The sequence below is a fragment of the Anser brachyrhynchus genome (genome assembly GCF_964034855.1).
Source record: "Anser brachyrhynchus genome assembly, chromosome: 3".
Lineage (NCBI taxonomy): Eukaryota > Metazoa > Chordata > Aves > Anseriformes > Anatidae > Anser > Anser brachyrhynchus.
In genome coordinates, this window is record NC_137696.1 from 99,742,730 (window position 1) to 99,769,836 (window position 27,107).

Genomic DNA, 27,107 nt, shown 5'->3' on the forward strand with positions numbered 1-27,107 from the left:
CCCTGAGCGGCCCCCGCGGCCCTGACGGCGTTTCCGGGCGGGGGAGCGGGGATGTGCGTCCGGGTTGGGCCGGCCCCAACGAGCGGCTTCCTCCCTCCTTCCATCCTTCCCTCCCTCCTCTATCCCTCCTTCCTTCCCTCCCTCCCTCGCTGTCTCTGAGGCGGAGCCGCCGCCGTGCCCTCCGAGGGAGCGCCGCCCGCGGGGGGTCGGTGAGAGGGGAGCGGGAGCCGGGGGCGACCCGAGGCGGGAGGCGGCGGGGAAGAAGGGACCCGGGGGGGCAGCGGGGAAAGGGGCCGGGGGGCGGCCGGGAGAGGCTCCCCCGCCTCCCTCGTCCCTCCTCGGCGGGGCCCCGAGCCCTGCCCGCCTGCCCCGGGGCTGTCTCCGCGCCCCGAGGCGGCGGCGCCGTGAGGCGAGCTCCTGGCGGGCAGCCCCGCGGGGCCGGGCGCCGAACAGCGCGGAAAGCCTGAGGGAAAAACCTGCGGCTGACAGTGGGTTGCGGGTGGTTTTGGTTTTTTTCCACCCCGGATTTTTGGGGTAAAAGTCTCGCCTGAGTACGGCCGCAGGGAGAGCAGGGCGGCTGCTGCCTCTGCCGAGCCCCGGCGGGCACCGCTCACACACCTCGCTCCTGGGGTGCAGGCTTTCCTAGCTTAACTTGCTCATTAAACGTTTATAAGGAAGCTGTCTAACGGTTTAAACGTTAAAAATAACGTTTTAAGGCAGTTGGGTTATCCAGTTTCTTAATTTTTAAAAAAAGATTCTTGAAAAATGCAACATCTCCTGAATCACCCAGTGATACTTAGTACCTTTCATGTTCTGATTCACGTGCCCAAACCTAAATTAGTCATAATAGCGCACAAACTTATTTGATGATGATTCTTTGTCCACTTCTTCAGACAAATTTAGGCAAATTCTCAAGAAGTGGAGCAAGGGATGTGGTCACTGGGTTAGGCAGCATCACTGCTGCTGTGAGGTGACGGCACCTGAGGCAGGTACGGGGGCGGGGGCTGAAGTGAACCTTGTGTGCCTCAGACCCATGGTACGCGTTGGACTGGTCACTTGGGCATTTTGCACATCAAAGGTAGAGCATCAGGCATACAACTGACATACCATACGTTCATAGAGTGAAAGGACAATGTTATGAACAGTTTTGTTCGTGTCCAGTTAGTAAGTGGCAAATTGAAGTGCTGACTGATGAAATAACTTGCCCGAGGTCACCTAAGCAGTCTGTAGAAGAGCTGGAAATAAGTGGTACAGTCTTTGTGAATCCTAACGTGAAATCATCTTTCCTCTTGCTTTCTGTTCACAGTGTTTTTATGAACATAGCTATTTACTCTATTTACAGAATTGGTCGTGAATAAGCTAGAGAGTCACCTGAGCTGCAGAGATGCTGGAAGAAGATATGGAGGTGGCCATCAAGGTGGTCGTAGTAGGAAATGGAGCTGTTGGGAAGTCCAGTATGATTCAGCGATATTGCAAGGGGATTTTTACAAAAGACTACAAGAAAACTATCGGTGTAGATTTCCTGGAAAGACAAATCCAGTATGTATTAAACAGATGTCGTGCTATCCATTTTTACCTTTCCTTCTGTTTCTTTGTTCTGTCGAAATCTAAAGATATGCAAAGACTTGAAACACAAGGCTTGCAGTCTCTGAATCTAAGTAAAGGGAGCTGTTTTCTCTTTTGGACTGAGGGCTAAAATTATACTACTCCATTTTCTAATCAAGATTTAGAATTATAAATCAAAAGCAAAATAAAAGTTGGAACCTCTGTCATTCTAAGTTTTCTTAACAAGTTTCCTACGTATTCTACCACCTGCTGATATTCTTTGTGATTTCTTGTTTAAAGTAAAAGTGCTTATGATTAAACAATTGCACAAGTTTAAGAGCTAATATAGATTAAATAACTGGGAAAAATAGTTAAATACACTATAGACTTAGTCTATAGACTTAGTCTCTATGTAATATAAGCAGGTAATACCCAATAATGTTTGATAAAATGGAAAATACGATGGTAATAATAAAGAAAAATCTATACATTCTGTAAGCTGATTAAAAAGACAAAAAGACCATTATTCAGCCGCCTAAGTTTTGTTTTGATTTCTTGTTATTTCTCTTCATGGAGAGAATATAGAGGAAGAAGAGGAAAGGAAAAAGAAAATACGGGTTGTCAAGAAGGAGCACTAATGTAATTGAGGCTCTATTGCCATAGTATGGTACGGGGGTGAACCATTATCAATACTAAGTTCCATTATATTTACATCAAGTTAAATTTGAATTGAATTACTCTTATATTGTAGAGATGGAAATGTTTTTATGTTGGTTGTTCTGTATTAATCGCAGAACGGTGTCGTTTATTTCAGAGTTAATGATGAAGACGTCAGGCTAATGTTATGGGACACTGCAGGTCAAGAAGAATTTGATGCCATAACTAAGGCCTACTACAGAGGTGAAAATACCATGTTTATTATTTGGTGGCTGGGTGGTTTTGGTCTGCACATCTTTAAGATATTTTTCTATCTATTAAGAATTTTAATTATTTCATGTGTGTGCAAAGCATGTATAGCTCGTTTTTTTTCAGTTCTTGAATGTTTTCCCCTTCATGTAAGATCCTTGTCTTAGTTAAGTGCCACTTTATGCATTATGCTCAGTAGCGCCCTTTGAAAAAACAGAACATAAGGCAAATATCTGCACAGAAACTCTTATGGAGCTGTTCAAACAGTCTAACTCAAAATCAAACTTAATTTGTTTTTAATGTCAGTGATGTATTTATAATCCAATATACACTATTAATATATTTTAAGGCAGTTCTGAAGTTTCAGGTGGGAACTCTGATCATGATACTGCATAATAACTGTCAATAATAGAAATAAGGAAAAGGTCTGGGAAAACTAGAATCAGAGTTCAGAAATTTGTTTCTTCATTTTGATTTGTATTTGCTAGCTTTTCTGTAGTTGTGTTTTCCCCCTAAAAGTATTGCCTTAATTCTGTAAGAAGTGCCTTTGTAAATGTTCCAAAAACTATGTCTGAGGCACTTACAAGTTAATGCAAGGGAGAAAAAATCCACCAGTTATCCTGGAAAGATAGTTTATTAAGCACAGTAATTCTCATGCTGGTACTGACTGCTTTGAACACGTTAACATAAGAGAGTAATAAGGAAAGTGTATTTACTTCATAGAATAGAAACTGTATTATTCAGCCATGTAAAGGCAGCCTATCTATTTAGCCAGTTACAAATTGCATGCTTTCTTTGCATATAATTTAACAGTGGTTGTGAATATTTCCCCTCCCTTTTTTTTTTTTTAACAAGAGATACAAATGACTTAAGAAATTATGTCATTTGCTGCTTGTCAAAATTACCTGATGGCTGGGAAAAATATGTTGCTATGATGTAAAATCTTAGAAATATTATCTCATTTAGAGACAAATTGAGTTATGCCTTGATGTTTCAGGGTGTTTCAGTTCTCTGAGCTTTTTATATTTCATGATAGTTCTGATAACTAGTATTTTTTTAGTAATATTTCTGGTTGTCCCTTGTAATTGATGGCTGCCATTTCTTTGGCAAAAGATACTTCTTTTCCTATTTCTTCTTACCCTCATGTGGAAATAGATCATTCTGTTATTTTACAGCTAACAAGTTGAGCACATGAATTTTAGAAGGTAGCTCTTGATTATCTCTGAGCTCTTTTACTCTTCCTGCCCTTAGTTCTGTTGTGTGCCTTGCAGTCCCTAGGTGTTTCAAACCAAAGCCTTTTTTTCCTCATTACTGGGACTGTTATGCCAAAGCACAGAGCGTCCAGAACTTTGCAGTACACTTACTGTCCTCACTTACCATCAAACCTGGTGGTTTGAAAAATAATCACCACGAGAATCTTGGTATCTTGCTCATGACTCATGCCCCATGTAGCACAGTTAGAGCTCTGCCCTCAGGATCTTTATACTGAAAGTGTTGCTGTGGAGCAGAACGGCAGCATCCTGTGGATCCTGTGGACAATGTGATCGTTCTCCTAACAGCACGAGCTGTTAGACACAGTGACTGTTCTGCACTGGACTTTGAAGGATGAGGGAGATTTTAGGAGGCTGGAATGCAGTTTTGGTTTAGCATCAGGTCTGCAAGCACATTTATATAGAGCAAAAGGTCAAGGTTACTTTATAAATGCAAGGATTTCAATGTGAATTAGTGCTGATAAGGGAAAGATGCCTCCAAGGGAGGGGCTGTTTCTTCCAGTCCTGCACCTCCCGCAGATCACTGTCACGCTGACCACTGTCATTACACCAGGGATTGCGTGCTGTCCTGGAACACTGTGCATTGTCAGTTCTTCAGGGATCAGTTGCTCATCCGTGATGGCACAGTGAATGCTTCAGAGTCTGTTTCTGAGCCTTTGTCTGGGGACCAAATTCATTCAGCCTTGCAGAGAAACAAAATCGGAGCTGTCAGTGGACTTGTCATGTATTTTTCTCTGCACAGGTGAATATGTGCAGCCAGTGTAGCTGCGTTCCCATCATCATATAACACGATGAGTCAAACTGTCCAGCAGCCTAAATTCAAATAATTGAAGGAAGCTTTATATGTATTGGTTTCTTTTTTTATATCGTATCATGCATCTCCTTTTCTATCCTGTAAGCCATGCATTCTCTATGCAGCTGGGTACTTCATTTGTAAGCTAAGCAAATACACGAGTGGCTGTCATTAGCAGCCCCATGCCTTCTGTTCACGTTACAGGTCTTGCAACGCAGTGTTTGATCGCTTCTTAGTGCTTGCATCTCCCTCCAAACACTACCACTGTTGTCTTGAGTTAGTTTTTTGAAGGAAAAGACACCTCCTGCTCATTAGTCTGTCGCTGATGCATCAAATTACCAGGCTCCTCGTTTTGTAGCCCAGTAGCCAGATGTCCTGTTTGTCAAGTTAGAAACGTACTCAAGGTAGCGAGGATCCACAGCAGGTAGACCGTCAACATTAACAAGAACTTCTGGATGATGATATCATTGACCTCGGATTTTGATCTCAGTTTAAGGTCGAATAGGCCACCGTCAATTTTGTAGTGAATGTGGTTTTGTCATAGCCTGAAAAAGCTGAGGGCAAGAACAGAGGAATGAATAGGTGTGAGGTATAAAGCCCTGTGAGAGTCGACCCGTGGCAAGGAATTTCTTTACCTGATTTCTATTATACAGGCATTGTGTCCTTATGAAAGGAGAAGATACAGTTACACAGCCTCTGAGGATGGGACAGCTTGCTGAGGGTCTTTGAGACCTACTCAGCTGCCAAGCTCATGCTCTGCTTGAATCAACTAGAGATGCCAGCACTACTGTTAATTTTTTTCTGAATTAGTCTAGGTGTGGATATCAGTTCAGTGATTCTGTAGTCAGTCGGGACAGTATAGGGATTATCAAAGCAGTAATCACACCCAGAAAAATCCAGTATCCTTTTCCTTAATACCTTAGAGTCACTTTGCAAAACATCTTACAAAAGAAGTCTCATTTCAAACATTCATAGAGGGCCTGTTGGCTTTAGTTGTTGTGTTCGTGTCTGGTGTTGCCCTGTGCCTTTGCTGCTGGTGCCTGTTGTACACAATCAGTTGTGTGACAGAGGTAGTGCAGGACTCCATCAGGATTGGGTGAGTGAGGTACTGATGTTACTGACTCTCTTAAATACTGTCATTCACTACAGAGAGGTGTTTCTGTGCCTAAATCCTGGGTTTTGTCTTTTTTTTTTTTTTTTTTTGGAACTCCTCCAGGGATATTATGGTTTCTTAAACTTGTCTATACTATCAATAAAAATATTGAGTATTTAGCAGTATTCTTAGAAGATGAAAATAATCTGCCTTGTAAGATACCTGTCCTGCAGCATCTTTTAGCGCACTCTGATGCCACATTAACTTTTGCACTGTAATGAAGCATCCTTTCAGAAAGATTGTATTTGATGTTTTGAATCGAGCTTGAGAAGAATACTCCTTTTGTGTTCTCTGGTATTTCTTACAAGCCAGTGGTCAAAACCTTCAGCAGAAGCTTGGAAGCACACAGTCACATAAGTGTGTATAATTTGTCATTGTTGATAGGCATTGTTGATGATGAAAGACACTTCCATTTACTGTTGTTTGTTTTAATAACTTCCTGGTAGGAACCTTCAAATACCAGAATCTGGAAGGCCCTCAAAAATATCTCACTTTGATTAGAGACTGTTATATAATTCCTTTAAAAGCAGTATTGCCAAGCTGACCGTTATTTTTATTGTCCCTGTCCACCGTGTTACAGAAGTATTGCATCTAAATTGAATAAATAAATCTGCTCTTGTAAGCCACCCTCTTGACTTACTAACATGCTAGAACTTTTCCCTCTACGCTTACTGTTGCCAACTTATCTCTGTTTTAGCATTCAGAAGGAATGGGTGGAAAGAGAGATGAAGTGAAAGTTCCTTAGAGTGGAAATTTCGCAATGGATTCCTTAGTCTTAAAACCGAGCGAGATGATGTTTGCAGATGGTGAGAGCCTTGTACACGTTCCCACTCCAGCAGATCAAAGAACTTAAGAGAGGCTTTATTAGGCTAGATGGCAAGATGATGGGTTAAAGTCAGCGTTGACAGATGCAAGGTAACCTGCCTTAGAAAGAATAATTAGATTTATACATACCTCATCGGATGTTAAGTACATCAGGTTAGAACATGATGTGGACATTAGGGAAAACAAACAGAATTTTAGAACACAGGTAATAAGATAGGGAGGATTATGAAAGGCTACATTGCTACTACTTTATTGGTAGAGCTTAATTTCTGAGGGCAGTTCTTATTACTCTGTATAAAACCATATCAGAGGAGTCATAAAGGCAGGTGAAAGAATGCTTAAAGAGCATAGGAAAACTTTGGTAAAGGTAGACTGAACTTGGCTTTGAAAAGATAAATAAAAGGAAATTTAATAAAAGTACTTGAGGGTTTTGTGTCAGAGAAGTATAAGGGCAAACAATACAGGAACGGGGGATACTTGATGAAACTCATGGATAAAAGAAAAATCACACTGATGAAATATTTTTTTTCATGCTATATGTAAGTAGGTTGGGATGTGTGCCACAAGATACCGCTAGGCTCTCCAAAACATTAGCTATCTAATCCTTTTACAAGCAGGCAAAATCCTACTATTAAATATCAAATATATTTCAGGCATATAAGTAACAGCCATGTGTTTATGTGCAAAGACAAGTAGGTTTTGGAGGATAACAAAGGGCCACTGGACAGTCAAAAGACTACTCACTAATATTTTAACTACTGAAGTACTTTTTGAATCCATGGGTTTTCACTATTTATTATGGGTTTACTGTTACTTCCTAAGGCTGTTATAAAACCATAACAAAAATATTACAAAACATTTTCTGTGTGCGCGTGGATATCAAAGTGCTGAGACCAAATGAGCATGAAATTTCTCTAAAGAGCTACTAAACAATTTACTTACAATTTTTAGAAAAAGTTGTGGTTATTTCTCTGCTTTTCAAAATCCCAATTACTGTACTTTAAAGAAAATGTGAATTATGCTTTTCAGATACTGAATCATGAAAAATAGTTGCCTTTTGGCTTCCAGTTAAGCCGTCTGAAAAGCAGTGAGCAATAAGCAAACTTCACTTTCCCTTTTTCCAGTCTTTTCCATGGCCCTTCCTATTCCTTCCTTTGCAAATGTACGCCTTGCTGGAGATGATTTGAAAAGTACCAGACTCAGCCATCAGGAAGAATTGGTATAATGGTTGAAATAATATGCCAATCTATTCCTTTGCATTTGGGGAATTTTCTAACATTCGTTTGTCACAAGCTGGTGGTAAAAGTGTGCTTTTATGGAAGAAACCAGGAAAAACCCCTCACGCTTGAAATATATTCAATATTATTGTTTTTTATTATTATTATATTGGTTTGATGGTTGATTTGTATGCATTTGTAATTGTTTTTTTTTTTGTATTTTTAGGAGCCCAGGCTTGTGTTCTTGTGTTTTCTACAACTGACAGAGAGTCCTTCAAAGCAATCCCTACCTGGAAGGAAAAAGTGGTGTCTGAAGTTGGAGACATTCCCACAGTTCTGGTGCAGAATAAGATTGATCTTCTTGATGACTCTTGTATAAAGAAGTAAGAGTTTTATCTTAATGTTTCCAAAGAACAATTAATGTCCCCTTTATACACATGCTAAAAAAAAAAAAAGGCAAACAAAAATAGGAGGTTTTGGTGAAGAATTCTGATATCTAGGTTATCGAACTTAGGCTCTGCATCAAAACCTGCCCTAGAAGCACAGATTTCTGGCATTACTGCAGGAGCGTAGCTGCTTGGGCAGATGTGTTTGCCAGGCTAAAAACTCTGTTAGCTTCATGCCGCCTTCTGAAGTATCGGCCTAAAAAATGGAGGAATAGCATCAAGAGTTTGGTTCTGACATGGTGTGATATTTATTTTTTAATCAGAGATTGTAAAACTGTAAATTTGCCCTCCTGTTACAAATTTACAGTTACTGTTAAACTGCTGGGCATTGCCCAGTTTAGTTACCAAAGGCTTGCTAGAGTGGCCAGGACATATTAAACTGGTTGTTTGAAAAAGTATCTTCATATTCTTTGCTTCCCTTTTCTTCAGTTTGTTTTTATTGCTCATTTTTATCAAAACATTGTAACTATAGAAACCTACATCTGCACATTGCTGATCCTTCTTTATTATATTTTACTTCATAGATTTTACTGTCAGTTTATTCTGCCTTTGTGTATATGCCTGTTTTCATTCCTGCTATAAAATCAGTTTAACAAATGTTAACTCCTGTTTACCATAGTGTGGAAAGTGATGCATGATTAGTTTGATCATTCTCCACTACTTTATTTCTACCACCTTCCTGGGAGATTGGAGTTTTCGTCTTTTTGTTGTTTCCTACACTGGCTTTCTTTTTTCTGTGTTTGCTCTCCTTGATGGCATAAATCAGCTTGTATTCTCTCTGCCAAGAATACTGAGTATTCTTCAAAGGAAAAGCAAAATTGCATTTGAACTCCCCCTTTATTTATGGTATGTCACTTAGGTTTGTTCTCTGAATACTCCATCTGCCACAGTAATTTCATCTTTCTAATGACATGATTTCTCTTGGTGAAATTCTCATGTTTTCTCAGCTTTTCCTTAACATTTAGCACAAATTCTCTTTCACCAAAAAGAAAATAATTCTTGAACTCATCTGATTGCATCATCTACTGCTTTATTAAAATAGAGTTAAGAAATACGTTTTTTGGTTGTTTTGACTTTACGGTGGTAACTGTTCTGATTCTGAAGCTCCATTAATTACAACCTCCTTCCTTTTGGTTTCACTGACACCAGTGAAATTGGGAAATTGGGAAATTTTAGTTAATGAAGTCAATAAATATTGAAAAGGAATTTTTTTTTTGTTCATAAAGAAACTGCATGTGAAATACTTTGTTGCCATAGTAGAGATACTGTAAAGAAATGAAGGATCAGGTGGTTTTTGACTGTCTGCCCACCTTGCTATGTTTAACTTACCGCAAAGCGTTTTGCCTATAAGAATTGATAAATGCTGACAAATTATAGAAATTAGTGTTTAAAAGTCTTTTTCTACTGTGCAGTGAAGAGGCAGAAGCACTGGCAAAAAAGCTAAAACTACGGTTCTACCGAGCATCGGTGAAGGAAGACCTAAACGTAAGTGAAGGTACGAGATACAACACAGTAGGTGTCCGTCCTGCCCTCTGCTGTATATCATATACATACCATGGCTGTATATCGTATGTATATAACATTGCTTTTGCATTCTCTTGGCAATCCTTCTTATATTTCTTAGCAGCACGCTTTAAACATAGCTATTATGGCTTGGTATCAGCGTGTTACGCCTGTTTTTTATTTGTGTACATCTTTCCTTTCTTTTCCACGAGTGGTGTGTAGCTTCAGGATTTAGAAGTGCCAGCATTTTGGGGGCTTCTTCGTCCTATTGACTGTCAGTAAGCACTGGGCTTTTAAAGTGTACACGTAGAAGTTCAATTATTACAATATAGAAATTGTTGAACAGTTTAATTCACAATTGTTAATAGTTAAGAAATAATTGGTATAAATTATTTCGTAGTTTAGTTAAATAAAGTACATTTAAAAATTACATCTGTTGCAGCCTTTTGTCTGCTGGTGATACCTTAGTAGTTCCCAAGTTCAGCTTTAATGTATGTATTTAATACAAATATCATTATACAATTCAGTCACTGTCTTTTCAGGGCTAAGTTTGAATAAACAGGAATTATAGTCTCTGCTAACTTTCATTTGTTTAATCAGGCAAACTTAAAAGTAAACTAATTGCTTCTCCTCCATTAGCAACTTTCCAAACTTTCACCTTGGAACATAAAATTTGTACCATAAAAACTGTAAAAATTTTCTGTATCATCTTTAAATGAGTTATTAATTGCAAATGAAAATTTGCCTACAGCTGTAGGGTTTTCAGTGTCTTAGATAGACGTTTTATACCCTTATACAAATGAGGGTGGCATTTGTTAATTAGAAAAGTGTTCTTTCCGAGTTATATTAATAGCCTTGATTTATATGACTGTTATTATTCTAAAACTTCTTGGAAAAAAAAATAATATAGTTATAATAATTCCTACATAACTTTACAAATTTCAAGTTGCATGAATTGGAACATTCAGCAATGTTTATATGCCAGCTTTCTTAGAGGAGTATTGAGATGTTTTTGTATGCCATGCAAGACCAAGACCGTAGTACTGCAGCCTGTAAGATTTGGTTGGCACGGGACTAATTTGGATTCTGGTCAGGTACACAGCCAGGCCTGCCAAGGGAGAATCACTTGCTAGACTGTGTTAAACCTATCGTGTCAAATGTGCTTTTGTCACCAACCAAAATTGGATATGAAGGTTTTATTATTGATCTGAATATTATCTTTAAGCATACCCTGATGTGCCTTTTCTCTTTTTAACATTCCAGTTTTCAAGTATTTGGCTGATAAATACCTTCAAAGGCTCAAGCAACAAACAGCTGAAGAACCAGAGCTAGTACATACAAGCAGTAACAAGATTGGTATGTATGCTGTAATAAACAATAATAATAATAAAAACAGAAGAGAGTATTTTGTGCCATCAGAGCTTCTGGTCCCATCTGTTGCTTTACGGAGTTAATAGCTGGTGAACGGGGTGTAATTTTTACCTTGCTATGGTAGGATGTTGTGTCCTTTCCTTCTGTAAAATAACTTGGTGACTATCTAAAGTTACAAGATTGTCAAATTGATGTACTGAAGTTTCTGGCTAATGTTTGCCAAGTGCCCTTTTATTAAATTCTTTAAAACATTGTGTAAGGGCTTGAGAAGGGATGCTTGGTGGTGGTTTTAATGTAATTAGTATTAGCGTTACTCATCTTAGTGCAGATGTACAAGAGACTCACTGTGAAAGAATCTGGCACGCAATAAAGTCTTTGTAAACTTTGCCTTTTGTGAGGGAACATTGAACTTTCGGAGCCCTTCTTTAAAGCAATCCCGAGTCTGTTTTTTTAATTTTCCTTAAAGCACTTGGGTTGTGTTCGCTCTTCTTCCATACCTTTCTCTCTGCAAAGTTTCTAACTTTAAAATTTTCGTGTTTTTCTTTTACTGCATTACTCAACAAACCATAATTTTGTTACTGTGCAATTAGTAGCATACACATACTCGGAGGAGTGAATCTGCTACCCTTCAATTACATAGCTGTTGTATACTGGCTTTAAATACTGCCTGCCTAGTAATTCCAGCTGGCTCTGCATCAAATTTAGCTGCAATATTGTCCCCAAAGTAGATAAAAGGTGGTTTTGTTGTTGTTGTTGTTGTTTTTTTTCCAGTACTGTGAGTTAGTAACTGTTGCATCTTCAGTGTTAATGTATTATACTGCAGGAAGTGAAGAAATATAAATATTTTTTTGTCTTTAAATTCTGTAGGTGTTTTTAACACAGCTGCTGGAAGTCACCCCAACCAAAATTCTAGCACTCTCAACGGGGGAGATGTCATCAACCTTAAACCAAACAAACAGAGGACCAAGAAGAGCAGAAGTCCTTTCAGCAACTGCAGCATACCTTAGACCACTTCTGGAGGAAAAAAGAGTAACAGTGAATTGGATGAAGTTGTGCAACTGAATACAGAATAAAAAGTCAGCTTTAGAGGTATTTTACCAGTGCTTTAGCAAATCTTGTGCCTATGGGATCCTTGATAGATGATGGGTTTGTCTAAAATTGCTGATGCAGTGGGTTTTGGTATGTAGAGTGAGACACCTGGTGGCAAAACACAGAACCATGCCTGTCCCTGTGCACTCTTTTAAAAAAAATAAGCATCTTTTTGAAGGAATTATTTACAGAGCTCTGAACTAGGTGTTGCTGAATTGTGAAGCACATAATGTAGGGATAATACTTACAAGTATAGGTACGGACCGTAACCTTATGGCCCAAGGTACAGTAGCAACCTCGCAACTCAAAGGAAATGTTAGACTTGATTAGCCAGGACACTAAGAAATTAAATGAAGAGCAGAATGAAGATGTGACGTTTTATGCCTGACTGTGTTAACGTGGATTCTGGCAGTTCTGTTGGTGCAATATACTTGTGTTCTATATATGGTTGTTACGGTATATATGTAAACATTTGGTATGAATATTTAGGCTAAATTCCAGTGTATACATTACTTGGAGATCAGCTAATGATTATGAAATAGCATCTTCAGAAAAGGTTTTCCTTTAAAAACGTTACATTTCTGATGAGGCTTTCCCAGCTGCTGCTGTGTATGTTTAACTTGCTATACTTGGGCCTAAAAGCTTAGATTTAAAAATGGATGGTGCCAAAAACGTTCCTCTTTTACCTAATGCTGTGCTACAGATGTTTTTGTAAGTTTGTTTTTCCTCAGTCTTAACAGGTTGAACAAGTAAGTCTTTAACACTAATAGATATCCAGATGGAACACATAACGTAATCATATTCCTGTCCCAAGTTTGATTGCTGTGTCCTGTGTTATCTATGAAAAAGGAACTTGCAAAGTGGCGTCACAAAATATTTATCTTCTTTGGAGAAATTTTTCGTAGGTACTGTAAGCTAGGTTATGGAGGATCCAAAAACTGCAGCTAATAACTGAATTACATTAATGAGGCATTCCTTAATGTTGTCACCGACTCAAAATTAGCTGACAGTTACAGAAAATCTAATTCTGCAAGATCAGAGACATGGCAAAAAAAATCAAGTACATAAATAATTTTACAGAACTGATTTAGACATTTGGGAGCCCAAATCTAAATTAAAGGTATTTGGGTTTAGGCTCCTAAATCACTAAGGTGCTTTTAAAACTGCTAAGCAAGATATCTAATTTACCAAAAATAAACACTTTTTAATCCTCTTCAAGAGCATGCATGCCTTTTAAAAATATCCATTTTGTTTACATGTTTTTGTATGGTATGATATAATTTTAACTTTCTAGGATTTCTACAACAAACCTGCCAGTGACAAATGCAAAATATGCTGCTTGAAAAAAATGTAGAATTTTAATAGTTTTTTAAACAGTGTATGAGAGTGAAAGCGACTCGACTGATCCTGTATATTTTTGGAGGAAGGACTTTTCACTGTGTGAATTCCTATAGGAAGCCTGACTTACTTTGTTTCTAAGTCAATGAGTATGGAAACTGAAATGTCCTCTTGTCCCACTGTCTGCAGGGAGAGAAGTGGGTGGCAAGTTATGCACAAGCAGTGTAGATCTCTGAACTCTGCGTTTGATGTTTACTGTGTTAGACTTTCTACTGAGTACCGTTGTTTCTTTGACAAGCTGTCACAGCATCGCCCGGTGGTGGCAAGAAGCCGCTCGGGCCCCTTTGCCGTTGCAGCAAAACTGTGTCCTTCGCTGTCGTGTTTCCTGTATCCTCTCTTGGATAGATGCCTTTATTTTTTAACAAGTGCATTTAATCACGTATGTATGTATGTATGTCTAAACGGAGTCGAGTCCCACCTGTCTTTAACGATTTAAGAAGTAAGGTACGTAGCATTTGGTAACAGAGACCTATGATTGTACACAATGGGGCCATCTTACAGTGTCACGATGTAGGATAGAGGGTACGCCTGAAGAATTTCGACAACTGTTTTTAACATGGGAACTTTTACATTTCATTGTCTGTCTGCCAGTTTAACATTTTTTTATTAATTTTTCTTGAAAAAGCCCGCAAAGTGTCTGAGACATCTTTCTTGCCTTGTTCAACTTTGTACAGAGTACCGAAAAATCTTTCTGATGTGTAACGACCATTTGTACTGTTACGTATTTTACAGCAGACATCATTGTGTTATTACAGAAGCCATTTGCGTTTGAGGTCTTGTCACTATAAACAACTATGTTAAGGTGGTTAAGGACTGAAAACGATAGAAATTTTCATAGGTGGAGACTTGACAGACCTGCTAAATTTAGGATACATTGAAATGTTGTATGTATGTGCTTTAATCTAGGAACATATATTTGCAGGACCAGGCAACAGTGAGTTTTAATTTCATTCCCATCTTAAATCTAAAGTGGCTCTTTCTTTGTTGTGACTTTGCAGTGCTTAATCTCCAGTACGATCAAGATGGAGACTGTCCAAATTAGCATTTTTCTGGGGAGCACTCTGCATGTGCTCTGCTTGAAAACGTAATTTTTATCCCCCTGGTTTTAGTTTACAGATGTGAACCAGACGAGTTGCATACTGCAGGAATCCTTAGGTATTCGTATCACTGCTCTGCGGGAGTAACTCCTGACTTTTGGATGAAGAGAGGTGCCTGCACTTCCAGCGCTCACATTGTCCTTTCTATATTTTTTTTACTGTTATAAACATCGCCCCCATTCTTCACTCCATGTTCTCACTAAAATACCACGTTGCAGTCACTTCTCGTGCTCCTGCTGACTGCGTGGTGGCAGAGGGTGCAGTTCTGCACCTACCGCAGTTTCCTTCCATGAGACTGAGCGAGCTGCGCTCCTCTGACATCTGCTAATGTCTCTTGAGTAGCTCATTGGATACACGATCTAAATTTTGCCAGAATTCTTTGCTTTCAGCTGATAAAGCTGATAAAGGTAGTAGAAAACTTCAGTAACTTAATGCCTCAGTGAAGTAAGCATTCACTCAAGAGTACAGCTCTCAAGCATCTGTTGCTGCCGTGTCGTATCCATTCAGTGAATGGGTGTTCTCCCAGCAAGTGGGGCATCGTTTGGTGCGGAGCAGTAGTGCTAAGGACATGTTTCCAACTGGAAATAACAGACCTCAAGGTTGTAAGACTGGTCACAGTAAGATTTTTGTGCTTGTGTCTGTGGTTAATTAAAAAAAAAACAGGGCATTCCACATAAGACAGTTTTGGAGCTTTATTATTTTCAGCGTTTCTTAAGGCAACGCTTACCTTTTTTTGGTCAAAATGCACAAATTACCATACCGTCAGTCTTATTTCCTGATGAATTTTTTTATACTTCAGTAAAAATTGTCTTTTTTTTTCATTGTTGGGCTATAGCACATCTGATGTAGTTTTTCTTTGCATCACTTCTGTAGCTGTACGTTGTAGTGGAGGGAATTGAGTAGCTGGACACGCACTGCTTTGAGGTTATGCCTGGGTATACGCACATACCTGGTGAACGTGCACTTTGATGCTGTTAATTCATTAGTCAAGTGTATAGCTACCAGTTAACAGACTAATGCAATTAATTATTTGCACTGCTGGACCCTCTTGGGAGAACTCAGTCACACACCAAACTGACAAACATGCTTTGGATTCCAGCGGCGGTACCTAAGCCGCTCCTGTTTTTGTAAATCTAATCATAAACCTCTGGCTGAAGTTGTAGTTCCTGAGCACGAGGTGTCCATCAAACAGAGCAACCACGGCCCAAGAGGCGTGATTTCATCAAAACCCCCGCACTGTACTTCTGTAGAAAGTAACAGTTGTGCAAATCTTTCTTTTTTCATGCTCAAGTGGCATTTAACAGCAGAAAATACTTTTCACTTAAATATGGCATCCTAAAAGGTAATCAAAGTCATAAAAGAAAAAATGCAGGAATTATTAAATTTAAGATGAAAGGTGCTATGGTAAACTAAGAGAAACTTTGAAGCAGTTCCATGTCAAAGAGGGGTTCTGGACAAGTCACCTCAAAGCCAGGCGAGTCCTAGTGCTGCGCGAGCCTCATCCTCAGGTTTGCAGCCAAAGGGGAATGCTGATAACTAACTTGTGGAGTGAGCGTTCTTGTTTCCTCTTCCTGACACAGATGTGGTTCAGCAGAACCAACTAAAGTTGCTCAAAAAAATAAAAATAGGACCAGGAGAAAAACCGTTGTCATTGTAAAGCTAAAGATGTGTTGTTAACTAAGAAGTGACTTACTCTTATTGGCAAGTTCCCGTGACTCTAAATGGTTAAAACATTATATATATACACATAACTGTTTTTATCACCTTCATGAACTCAAGTAAATGTATTATATTTTTAGAAAAAGTCAATATAACTTACAGTAAATCCTCAAGTGGACAAATAAATGTTTAAAAATGAATATTGTGTGTGTGGTGTTCCTGTCAAATTCCTCCAAGTCAGTTCTGCTGGTCTCTTGTCAGTGACATTAGTTGTATCATGCGACTTAGCGCGTTTCTTTGATTACTGTTTGGTCTGATTGCAGGTCACTATTTTTGTGGTTATATTAAATTGTCACCGTATTAAATAGCAAGAAATTGCTGTAACCCTGTAGCTGTGCGACCTGACTCTGCCCAGGAGCGTGTGCGTGCCAGACTCCAGTTCGTGTGCTGCTAACAGTGGGATTCGAGGCAGCGCCCGCTGAGGTACCCTCCACGGAGTAAGTGTGGGCATCCCAATCCAACTAACACATTCTTCTGAGCTCTCGCCTCTCAGTTTCTTCACCACAGAGAAAATACGGATTCTGTTCTGCTCCTTGTGGTCATTTAATCAAAAATAATCACAATTAATGTGGCTCGTATGGTGACAGGGCTTAAATCAACAGCCCATGCATGGGCCTGATGCATTTCTGAAAAGAAACAGGCAACCAGTCTGCTGATTTCTCTTTTATTTTTCTAATATTTTCTCTAAAGTAAAATAGAACTCACGGCATCTGGGTTTTCCTCTTACCCAGGCGTCTCAGGAATCTGGAAAGTAATGCGCTGCTCCTTCCTCTTCCATACAATTTAGCACACAGACAAACAATTTGCTTCCTTAACACCCAAATAGGAATTAATTAGCGATGTTTTAGGGAAGCGAGAACTTGAAATGTGAGAAAACTCACATTTTTATGGTCAGAATTTTTAGGTCAGGTAAGTGGCTACCTACAGCTCAGTGTCTTGTCCCAGCTGCCTTATGCCCATAGAACCATGTCTGCTGTGTTCCGATTTTTTTTTTATTTATTTTTTTTACAACAGACAGCGCTTGGAAGTCTTTCACTTTTTTTATAACCTGTTCTTGATTTGATCATCTGTGGGATGCCAACTATGGTTAGCTATTTTATTTTAACAGTGGGGTTTTAAAGAGTCAGTATGAAACTGCAGCAAAATGCTCAGTAGTCTAGTTGTCTTTTTTTTTCTTTTTTTCCTGTGTCTTACAGTTGTATGTATGAAAGAAACTACCCCTGGTTTTAAAACTAGATTGTTTTGATCTAGGGGATCCCTAATGGATGCAGCGTGTCTTCTTACCCAGCACTGAAGACGGTAACAATGGATGCATTGCAGCCCTCCTGTGGGTCAGATGATGCAGGATTTAGGGAAGTGGCAAACAAATAATTTTAAAAATTAACCAGTAACAGGCCAATATGAGCCTACACTAATACCTCATCTGTTGATCTGCAGATCGTGATGGCTTTACTCTGTCCTTGAGAGCAAAATCACAGTTGTGCTAGTGAGTGCTATAAAAATACTTCTAGCTCTTGATACAGTGAAGAGGATTACAGAAACAGGAAGAAAAAAAAATCCCTCCTGGCCTAACCTTGTAATGGACTCTAAAAAAAAATAATTGAAGAACTATTTTAAGCATCCAAACTCTATTTTCAACTTAACTATTCCAGTGTGGTTTCTGAGAGCCTTACATGTGCATTAAGGGCTTTAATGCTGTTAACTAGTCAACAGCTTTACCTCTCTTGGTAAAGTTTGCAAGCATCGAAACCAAAAGTAATTTCTGAAATACGATTATAAAATTAATTACTCTCACGAACTAGCATGGTTGTTTTGGAAGCACCCACCTGGAGGAGCACCATTTCTGCAGATGAGCTGCAGGAACACCGCCCGTGTAGCGGCAGAAGCTCCACACACCGAGGGAGCCGCACTTGTGGGCACAGCTCTGGCCCTCGGCATCCTCCCGGAGGCCGTGTCTCCGAGCAGCAGCCCAGAAGCCCGGGGTCAGGGGCAAGCAGCAGAGACCCCGCATTCCCCAGGGGAATGGTGCCCCTTGGTGAACTAGTGGGAGAGCAGGAGGCAAAAACAAACACAGAAGCAACACCATTTCCTGAAGGAGTAAGCTATGTTAAACGTTACATCTTCCTGCACGTAACAACATCTGCCAGCTGAGAAATGAAACGCTTGGCTCTGTTGATCCACAGACGATGATGAGCAGCAGCTGACAAAATACAGGTCCCCTTTCTATTAGCTTTAAAACAAAGCCACAAACTACCACAAATCGTGGGAGGCAGGACGGTTCGCTAGGCAGGCGCGGAGTGGCACAGCGCCAGAGCTGGAGCCTGGTCCTAGTCCCGCCTGTAACCCCCGGATAGGTTTGTTGCTCTGAACTTCCTCAGGGTAAGGAGCAGGACAACTGGTAAGGAGCAGGACACTGCACTGTCTATGAAAATACAATATACAGTTTATTCATTTTTTTTGGTTTATTTCCATAATTTGTCTTTTTTCCCCCGAAGTCCATTGCACACGCTATGTATACAGCAGAGAAAAGCTGAAATCTCAGTATATGACAAAACAAATTTAGTTTTTTTTTTTTTTAAAAAAAGAGGAGAGCGAAGGAAAGGCGAGACTTCGATGGTTTCTGACAGTTCAGCAGAAGCACGTTACAATTTGCAATAGAGCAACGTCAACTCTACAGAAGAAATCCTGACAGCGTTCTTTATTGCCGAACTAAAATGCCAAATACCATACTAAAATACCAGAACCCATTAAATGCCTGCACCTCACAACCAAGGATACGTCGGTGCGCGTGCGCGGCGTCTATATGCGCGTGTACTCGTAAACAGAATCGGTCTCAGCTTCCGTGGGCTTTTCACGGGGACCCCGCCACGCTGTGGTTTGCCAGAAGCGGCCCCGAGGACAGCTTAATCCTGTTTGTTGTTGCACGACTGCCGAACGGACGACTTCTGGTGCTCCAGCAACGTGATGGATTTCTCAGAATTCTCCAGGTTTCGGAGCAGAGTCTCTAGCCTTCGCTTGATTTTCTTCTGATCCTCGATCGCACACCCAATCACAACGGACTGGAATTTCTGATCGATGGGTCCTGCCGGCACGTCAGACGTGCACGCGCCGTAAAGCGACATTAGTCGGATTTTGGCGTCTTCCAAATCATCCAGAAGTTTATTGACAATTTCGTCGATCATCTTGGTGGCGTGCAGCAGGGATTCCTGCTGCTGCGCGTTCCGGATGGTTTCCACAGACACCTCCACAGTGAGGGTTCGGCCCATCAGGCGATTGGCGGTCAAATTCAGTTCTTCTCTCTCACCTCAAGTGGAAAAAAGAAAGCGGTCTGCATTACAGGCTGGTACTTCCCAGGGCAAATTACATCGAGACAATCAAACTACTACAGTTTTGCAACAAAAAAAGTGTTTTTTTTAATAACAAGTGACAGTCTGTGAGATTACCAGGAGCCAGAGGTTAGATTCTGTGAAGTAAATAGGATTTAGGCAGATAAATTAAAAAAAACCAACATCTTATGATTAGAAGTGAGGCAGTAAGCTTCACTAGAAATGTAAGCAATCCTTTTGCACTGCTGCTAGAATGCTTGCTCTGTCACACTGAAGTAAGCATGTGATACCATCAGGAAACTTTATCCAGTAACAAACCAGGCAAATTAAGGATCTAAGCCACAAGAGATTTACACGGCACCCTGAAAGGCCACAAAGAGGAAACTGGTTCCTGACTACGAGGTGCAATTAGGGGTTAGTAAAAAATGGATTTCTATTTTGTGATTTTTTTTTTCCTCCTGAACTACAGATTACAACAACCTATTTTACATGTAAGCCCTTGCAGAACCAACAAACTTCCAATTTGAGGCACCGAATATAAAAGATATAGAGTTAGGGACTATATTTAAAGCCGTCTATCACACACCCATGACAAATACCTCAATCATCAGGTTCTTGGAGGCCACACAAACCGTGTCACACTCCTGCCTGTCCAGCAATCAAAGCCATCAAAACGCTTTGATTCGGAAGGGCGCCCCAGGTACGGGCAGGCCCCTCAGGAACCTCAGCTGGTGCCGGTGCCACGGCACTGAAGGCACGGGCTGTTTCCACCTGGGGTCAGTCCGGAGAGGACGGCAAAGCAGCTGCTCACCTTCGCTGATGTGCCTCATGTCCTGGCTGTTCTGTATGTTGTGGATCATTTCCAGCAGGGTTTCCTTCTCTTGTTCCATAGCAGACGCCGCGTCACGGAAAGCCTCTACCCTGAACGTGGTTAAAGCAAATAAAATCTTAGGTGAACATCTATTTTATTATTCAAAGTCCTTTTTAAAAATAAAATATAAAAAAATAAACGCACAAAATAAACCCCAAACCAACCTTCAGTTCAAGAAGTACAGTCTGATTTCACGACCTTCTCCATCTTTGGTTTTCAAGACACAATATAATTTTAAAAAAATGAAGCAAGCAAAAAATAAAACTAAAAAGAAAGCATCACACTAATTTGCTCCGACTTAAATCTTTTATTTTCCTGACAGCGCGGCTCTGTCCCCCTCCACGGTGAGCCTGGACATGCAGAGCCTTGGGGATCGCTGCCACCCGCCTGCAAAGCGCCAAGAGCTATGGGGCTTGTGACCCAGCGACCCCTTTGTATGGCGAGGAGAATGGGAGAGACCGAAAGGCTGCCACGTCTCGTTAACTTTATAAGGCCTTCCCTGCTCAGCGGCACGCCTTTTTTGTTAAGGGAACACGCGGGACCGCCTGCCCGCGCAGCCACGGGGGTTTTCTTTCCATGAAGTGATGCAGCGAACTGGCAGGAGGAGGCTCGGTGATTCACGCGGGATGAAGCTCTCGGCTGATCAGCTCCTATTTCTGGGCTGGCAGGAAAGCACCACCATGGACGTCCCTCCCGACATCGGGCTCCTTCCTCAGCCCAAGTCCAAGCCAAATCCTCTTCGGTTCTTCCCTCCCGCGTGCTTTCACAGAGCCGCTGCACCGACCAAAGCTCCTGGTTCATCCGAATGCTTGGGAACACAACGGAGCACCGGCGCGCGGCGACTCGCTCCTCCCGGCCCCGCGCTTCCCGGGCACCGTGGGATGGAGACGGCCCATCCACGGCCACCAGCAGATCCGCCGGGATCAGGATGGGGCCAGCGCGACCTCCTCAAAAACAGGCTGGAGTTGCACGCCACAGGCCCCACGTTCGCGGCTCTGTTTTACCAAACACTTGCTCTGCTTCGCTCAGTGAAAGCACACGCTCCGGGCCTCTCCTCTAACGTTAACTCTACGGAGGAGTGGGAAAAGTTAATGCGAAGCGAGCCCTTGCCAAGAAGAAATACTTGTAATTATTATTTTGGACGGGTTAGTAAGAGCAATGAGGCAGGTGGAGTCACCCCGTGCCTCAGACGTCTGCACTTTATAATTTAAGGAGCCTAGCGATATTTTCATAAAGGCCTTGCCGTGCCCTTAAAAAAACCACTGTATTTTCACAACTTGGAAAATCCATTTTGGTCCCCAGAAAGCTTAAAATTTGAAAGTGCAGAATTTCAATTTTAACAGAGTTTTTACATCAGCTCAGGTATGTCACTGCCCTGACTGAAAAACTAAAGGTCTGCCGTCGGGGAACGGATCGAGCCGTGATTTCCGCAGGCTTTAATGGGTCCTATAAAGAATGTGAAAAGCTGCACAGTCAAATGTACTATGGAAAAAAAAAACACAGCAGTTCGAGCTTTGATTGACATTACTTTATAAAGCTCATACAAGCAGATTTTGAGAACTACTTTATTTGTAACAATTACTTCTTGGGAATTATTTTAACCACTTTAACTGCAGTACAGAGTGCCCCTGGGATTTCTATTATTTTTTTTTTTTCTGGTGCATTTGCTTCCATAAACAGCGGCCAAAATGAATGCTTACCCTGGCAAGGGATGCACCAGCTCCTGCCAGAGGAAATGGACATGAAAGCAGCTCCTCACGGCTCCCCCAATCCTACATTATCCCTTCCAAACATGTCCAGTTTGGCCTGTTGTTAGCAGCGTGCCAGGCTAAAAAAAAAACCTTAAAAAATAAACTCAACTTTGGCAGACCCCTGGAGGGCAAGATGGAGGCACCGTGTGGCAGCACGGCGCACCCTGGCTCGTGGGTTTTCTGGCTAAGAGGAGGATTTTGGTTCCCACAGCAGCTAACAGGGGCCTCACCCTCAAGGCTCTGTGCGACTTGGATCCTCGCGTGGTTTCCAGCACTATTGCTGATGGAATTACCATCCAGCGTTACCGCAGGGGCATCAAAACCTGTGAAAATTCATTCAGGAACAGGGAGGGATGACTTCTTGAGCGCGGCAGCGTCCCAGTGCTGTGCTCTGCCAGAAGATGGAGGGAAACGGGCTGAGAAAGGCAAGACTGGAGGAAGTGAGCAGCTGTAGCTACTGGGGACCTTGGTCTTAGGCAGGGCAGGATGGTTTCAGAAACCTGTGCTCCAGGACAAAGGAGAAAACCAAAGCCTAGGCAGTCAGGAAGACAGTGCTACACACAGAGAAGATGCCGGACAGGCTTGAATCAAGGTAAGATTTTGAATTCCTAGTGCTAGTTATCTCAGTGAACAGCTTTCTTTAAAAAAAAAAAAAAGGAAGAACCCACCATACGTCAATATAACCTAAACTGGCAACGTATAACCTTTAGCCACGCCGAATGGAACCCAGAAAAGGTCACGAGAAGGTATCAAGTTGAGGGATCGCAGCTCGCTCCGGCTCCCGCGCCACATCCGAGGAAGACCCCGGCGCAGGCAGCCTTCCTCCCCTTACGCACTGCAGGACCATCAGGTCCGCGCCGTCTTCTTCCTACCAGAGGGAAACACCCAGTCGCATTTTCACTTGGAGCGCATTTGTTGCTTTGAACATCAACTCAGTGTTCCATCGATCGCCTAAGACTGAAAAAAAAAAACCCACTCCAGACTTCTGATTTGCCTTGGTCTGCGAGCAATTAGACGTGCAGGGCCTTTTTTCCCTACATACCATTTACATGAGGAGAGCATTCCCCTGAGGAACAGGTGGACCAGCCTGCGCTTTTGTTTCCAGGCAAGAAATCCGATACCCGCTTTCTTGAGACAGCTGCAATAACGCGGCGTGGTAAGCTACGGGCTTACTTAAATAGCTTATTAAGGCTGGTGTGCTGGAGGTGAAGGTAAATTTTCAAAGGAAATGAGAAACGCCTAAAGACGGTGCAGCTTTTTTTTCCCCCGAAACAGAGCTAAACACATTGTGCTAAGACAAAGCGGCATTTTTCACCCTGCCATCCTCAGCTGCTTGAACTGAGCTGTCCCATAAACACGGGAACGAATGAGGGGGGAAAAGGGTTGTCCTGATGGGGAACAGAAGGGGAAAAATAAAGTTAAGAAGGGGATAAAAGGAAAAGAAAAGCAGGAGTCTGCGTTTCTGCCTTATGTGTCACTATACCTAGAACTCCATGTTCATAACACAGCCACCGGGGCACGGTGACTCATGAACAGAAACTCTGGTCCCGCTTCCAACTGCTGCTGAGATTTCTTGGCAATGCAGGGCAAATACGGGCAGAAGGTCTGAGCCTTCGCAACCAACAGACCGGCCCCGCTGCTGGGCTCCTGCTGCCCGGCAGCCCCAGAGCTTCACCCAGCAGCACCTCTCCTGCTCCTGCTCCTGCTCCCACCGCTGGGAAGCCCGTCCCTGTGGTAGAGAAACCTGCCTGGGGATTAAGAACAAAACTGTGAAACTGCACTTCTGCCCCAGAGCAAATGAAGCGAGCACTGATCTACGGAGAAGGGGTGTTCGAGGGGCTGCAGTCCCTCTCCAGCCGCGGTTTCTGGCTTTCATGGTGGGAGGGAGGGGAGGAAAGGGAAGGCTGCTCAAAGCAGAGTGCTTCCCGAAGGGGTGAGGGCTGCCGAGGGGTTCAGCCGACCTCAAGCAACTCGATGGCTGAGTCTTTAATTAAACCCCTCGATGATCCTGTAGTACACTTTGAAAAAAAATAAATCACTTATTGTATTTACAAGTCACATCTCAAGGGATTATAGCCAAACTAAACCAGCTGGAGAAGGAAGAAGCATGGAAGCTCTTCCTCCTAGCATCCAAATTAGCTTTCAGATTAGGCATCTTGATTAGATACACGCAGAAAGAAATAAAACCTGAGTGACTTTAATCAAAGCGGCTTGACTCTCTTTTGCCATCATTCCGCATTTAGAAATACGCCTGTTTGAAAGACCCACAGCAAACTGGAAAGTTGAATTTCGGGCTTAATTTCTGGTTAACCCATCTGTCTGCTTTGTTTCAGAGCTGCTCGGCAAATTTAAAACACGTTTTTGCATAGTCTACTGCTTATTTGGCTCAGCGTTTTGTAATCATACATTCACGCACCAGGTCTGGATGCGAGCGGCGAGGCTTGTTTGCAGACAGTCACTTTGTTTAGGCAAATTCGGAGAAGTCAGTGAAGGACTTCAAGGAGATTTAATCAAGCTAAGTGAAAGGGTAATAGACTACTACACGGAGTCCGCTCTTGAATAATGCAAAGCGATGCAGGCAGAAAGGGGAAAACACAGCTCCTAGATCTCCCAGAGCTCCTTTAATTATAGGAAAGGCCTAGAAACGTCCTGGCTGGGTGGCTCTGTGAAAGCCACTGATCAATATGCAGCTGTAATGAAGAAAGGGTGTGTTGAAACAGCAACGCCACGAGGTGAATCAGGGGTGCACTCACATTACCGAGGCAGCAATCCACCTCAAAAGGGACACGGTGTAATTAGGGAGAGCTGGGAGGACGAGGAAGATGATTAAAGGCACCGAATCATCTCTCACGCAGCCAAACCAGGGATGGGGAAAGAAAAATAAAATGAAATGGGTCGCTTGGGGAACGTCCTGCAAGAAGAGGAGACGAGGCATGGTGCGGTGATGAAATGCGGCCCCTATTTGTCCGCGTTGAGGAAACCATAACTAAAAACCATAGGAAAAACCATAACTAAGCCGCAGAGGGCAGCCCTGTCAGCATCGTAGCCCACAGATTTCTCGGTTTCTGAGGTGGGAGCCCTCACAGCGCTCCTCACACCTGCGTCCACGGCTGGAGCCGGGCAGGTCTGTGAGGCTGGTCACCTACCCCCGGCACCCAGCGCCACCCCAAAGCGCCTGGGCGCCGTCAGGTCCCCCTCCTGACCCTTCCTGACTGGAAAAACCCCATCCAGGCGGCGGGGCTTTCCCTGAAAAAAGCCCGTTTTTAGGCGGGCGCGCCTCCCGGCCTCCCCGCCATGTCCCCCCCTCGGCACACCTGAGCTCCAGCTGGTCCAGGTTCTCCAGCAGGCGGCTGGAGCGGTCCGCCATGGAGGTGGAGCGGTAGAAGCGGCCCCGGAGCTGCCCTGCCGACTGCTGCTGCTGCTGCTGTTGCTGCTGCTGCTGCCCTTCGCTCGCCTTGGCGCTGATCTTGGCCTGGGCCATGGCAGTCGCCGGCGGCGGGCGGGCGGCGGCTCCCTCCCCGCGTCCCGCAGGCGGCGGCGGCAGCCGACTGCCGGCGCCCCGCTCATGGCCAAAGATGGAGCCCGCCCGCCGCCTGCCCCCGCGGCCACCCCGCCTCCTCCGCGCCCCGCCTCACGGAGCGGGGCCGCCGGGGGGGTTCGGGGCGCTGGGCTGCCGCTCGAGCCACGCCGAGGTGCGCTTGTCCCGTAGCGGGAGCCCAAAGGGTGGTCCCGGGGCGGCCGGCAGCCCCGCGCCGCCATGGCGGTGCCTCAGGGACAGCCCCTCAGGGACAACCCCTCCTGGGCGCGGGGCGGCCCTGTTACACCGCCTGTGTCCAAGCTAATAACCCCCCAAATAAAAGGCTTAATGGAGAGAAAAGTGTTTAAACACAGAATCATACAGTACCCCCAGTTGGAAGGGACCCACAAGGATCATCAAGTCCAGCTCCTGGCTTCTCACAGGACCACCAAAAAAATCAGACCATGTGTCTGAGAGCATTGTCCAAATGCTTCTTGAGCTCCAGCAGGCTCAGTGCTGTGATGACTGGCCTGGGGAGCCTGTCCCAGTGCCCGACCACCCTCTGGGTGCAGAACCTTTCCCTAACACCCAGCCTGACCCTCCCCTGTCCCAGCTCCATGCCGTGCCCTCGGGTCCTGTCGCTGTCCCCAAAGAGCAGAGCTCAGCTCCCCTCACTCCCCTCCGCTCCCCTCGTGAGGAAAAGATGCTTACTCTGTATTGCTGAGTGAACAAAGGGCTGGTCAAGCAATTTGCTAAAACTTATGAGTCTTGGTGGCATCTATGACTGCCTAATGCCATCCATCAGTTAAACGATAGATGGAGTGGGGATGATCTCCGAAGATGAAAGCTTTTTGCACTTCTGCCACACCTATGGTACCAAAAGCAGATGTTAAACCAGGGGAACACCCTAGCAGGCAAGCCCGTGCTAGTTAAAATGCCTCAAGGGTCAGAAGCGAGGGAAACCACAGCTGGCAGTGCTGTGTTCAGAGCCCTCCTTTCACTTTCCTGCCCGGGCCAGCGGTGCCCATCCCATGGGGGCCCATCGGGCCGAGGCAGCGGCTCCTGCAGAAACCTGCGTCGCTTCCAGCAACTCAAGTTGTACTTGGGCTTTACTTGCCATTTCTGTGACTGTTTGAAAAGGAATTTGCTTATCCCTAATTCCAGGTTTGGGCAAATACTGCACGGCTCCAGCAGACCGATTTCTGGCACCCAGTTGAGAGGGATTTTGTTGCATGGGATATTGTTTTGTACGCTTCCCCGGCCATGATTCAAAATAGCTGTTTTCTCAGGCTTGTCCATTCAGAATGAT

The 27,107-nt window shown here is 43.1% G+C and overlaps 2 protein-coding genes across 5 annotated transcripts; one reads left to right on the forward strand and one right to left on the reverse strand.

Moving 5' to 3' along the window:
* The first annotated feature begins 66 nt into the window (after positions 1–66).
* Positions 67–16,473, forward strand: RAB23 (RAB23, member RAS oncogene family). Of its 4 annotated transcripts, none has more exons than XM_080584886.1 (7): positions 67–209; positions 1,307–1,539; positions 2,360–2,445; positions 7,937–8,093; positions 9,569–9,651; positions 10,923–11,015; positions 11,898–16,473. In XM_080584886.1, exons 2-7 carry the CDS (start codon positions 1,385–1,387, stop codon positions 12,035–12,037), a joined length of 714 nt encoding a protein of 237 aa, XP_080441012.1. In that variant the 5' UTR covers positions 67–209; positions 1,307–1,384; the 3' UTR covers positions 12,038–16,473. The 4 variants fall into 4 exon arrangements, with proteins under 4 accessions (XP_080441012.1, XP_080441011.1, XP_080441014.1 ...); XM_080584885.1 differs by having other exon boundaries at positions 67–205; XM_080584888.1 differs by having other exon boundaries at positions 71–209; positions 1,343–1,539.
* A 2,285-nt stretch (positions 16,474–18,758) lies between these two features.
* On the reverse strand, positions 18,759–25,898 carry BAG2 (BAG cochaperone 2). Its single transcript, XM_080584889.1, has 3 exons — positions 25,596–25,898; positions 20,471–20,580; positions 18,759–19,637 (listed from the first exon to the last, which is right to left on the reverse strand). The coding sequence occupies exons 1-3, from the start codon at positions 25,760–25,762 to the stop codon at positions 19,237–19,239; spliced, it is 678 nt and encodes a 225-aa protein (XP_080441015.1). The 5' UTR covers positions 25,763–25,898; the 3' UTR covers positions 18,759–19,236.
* Between the last annotated feature and the right edge of the window lie 1,209 nt (positions 25,899–27,107).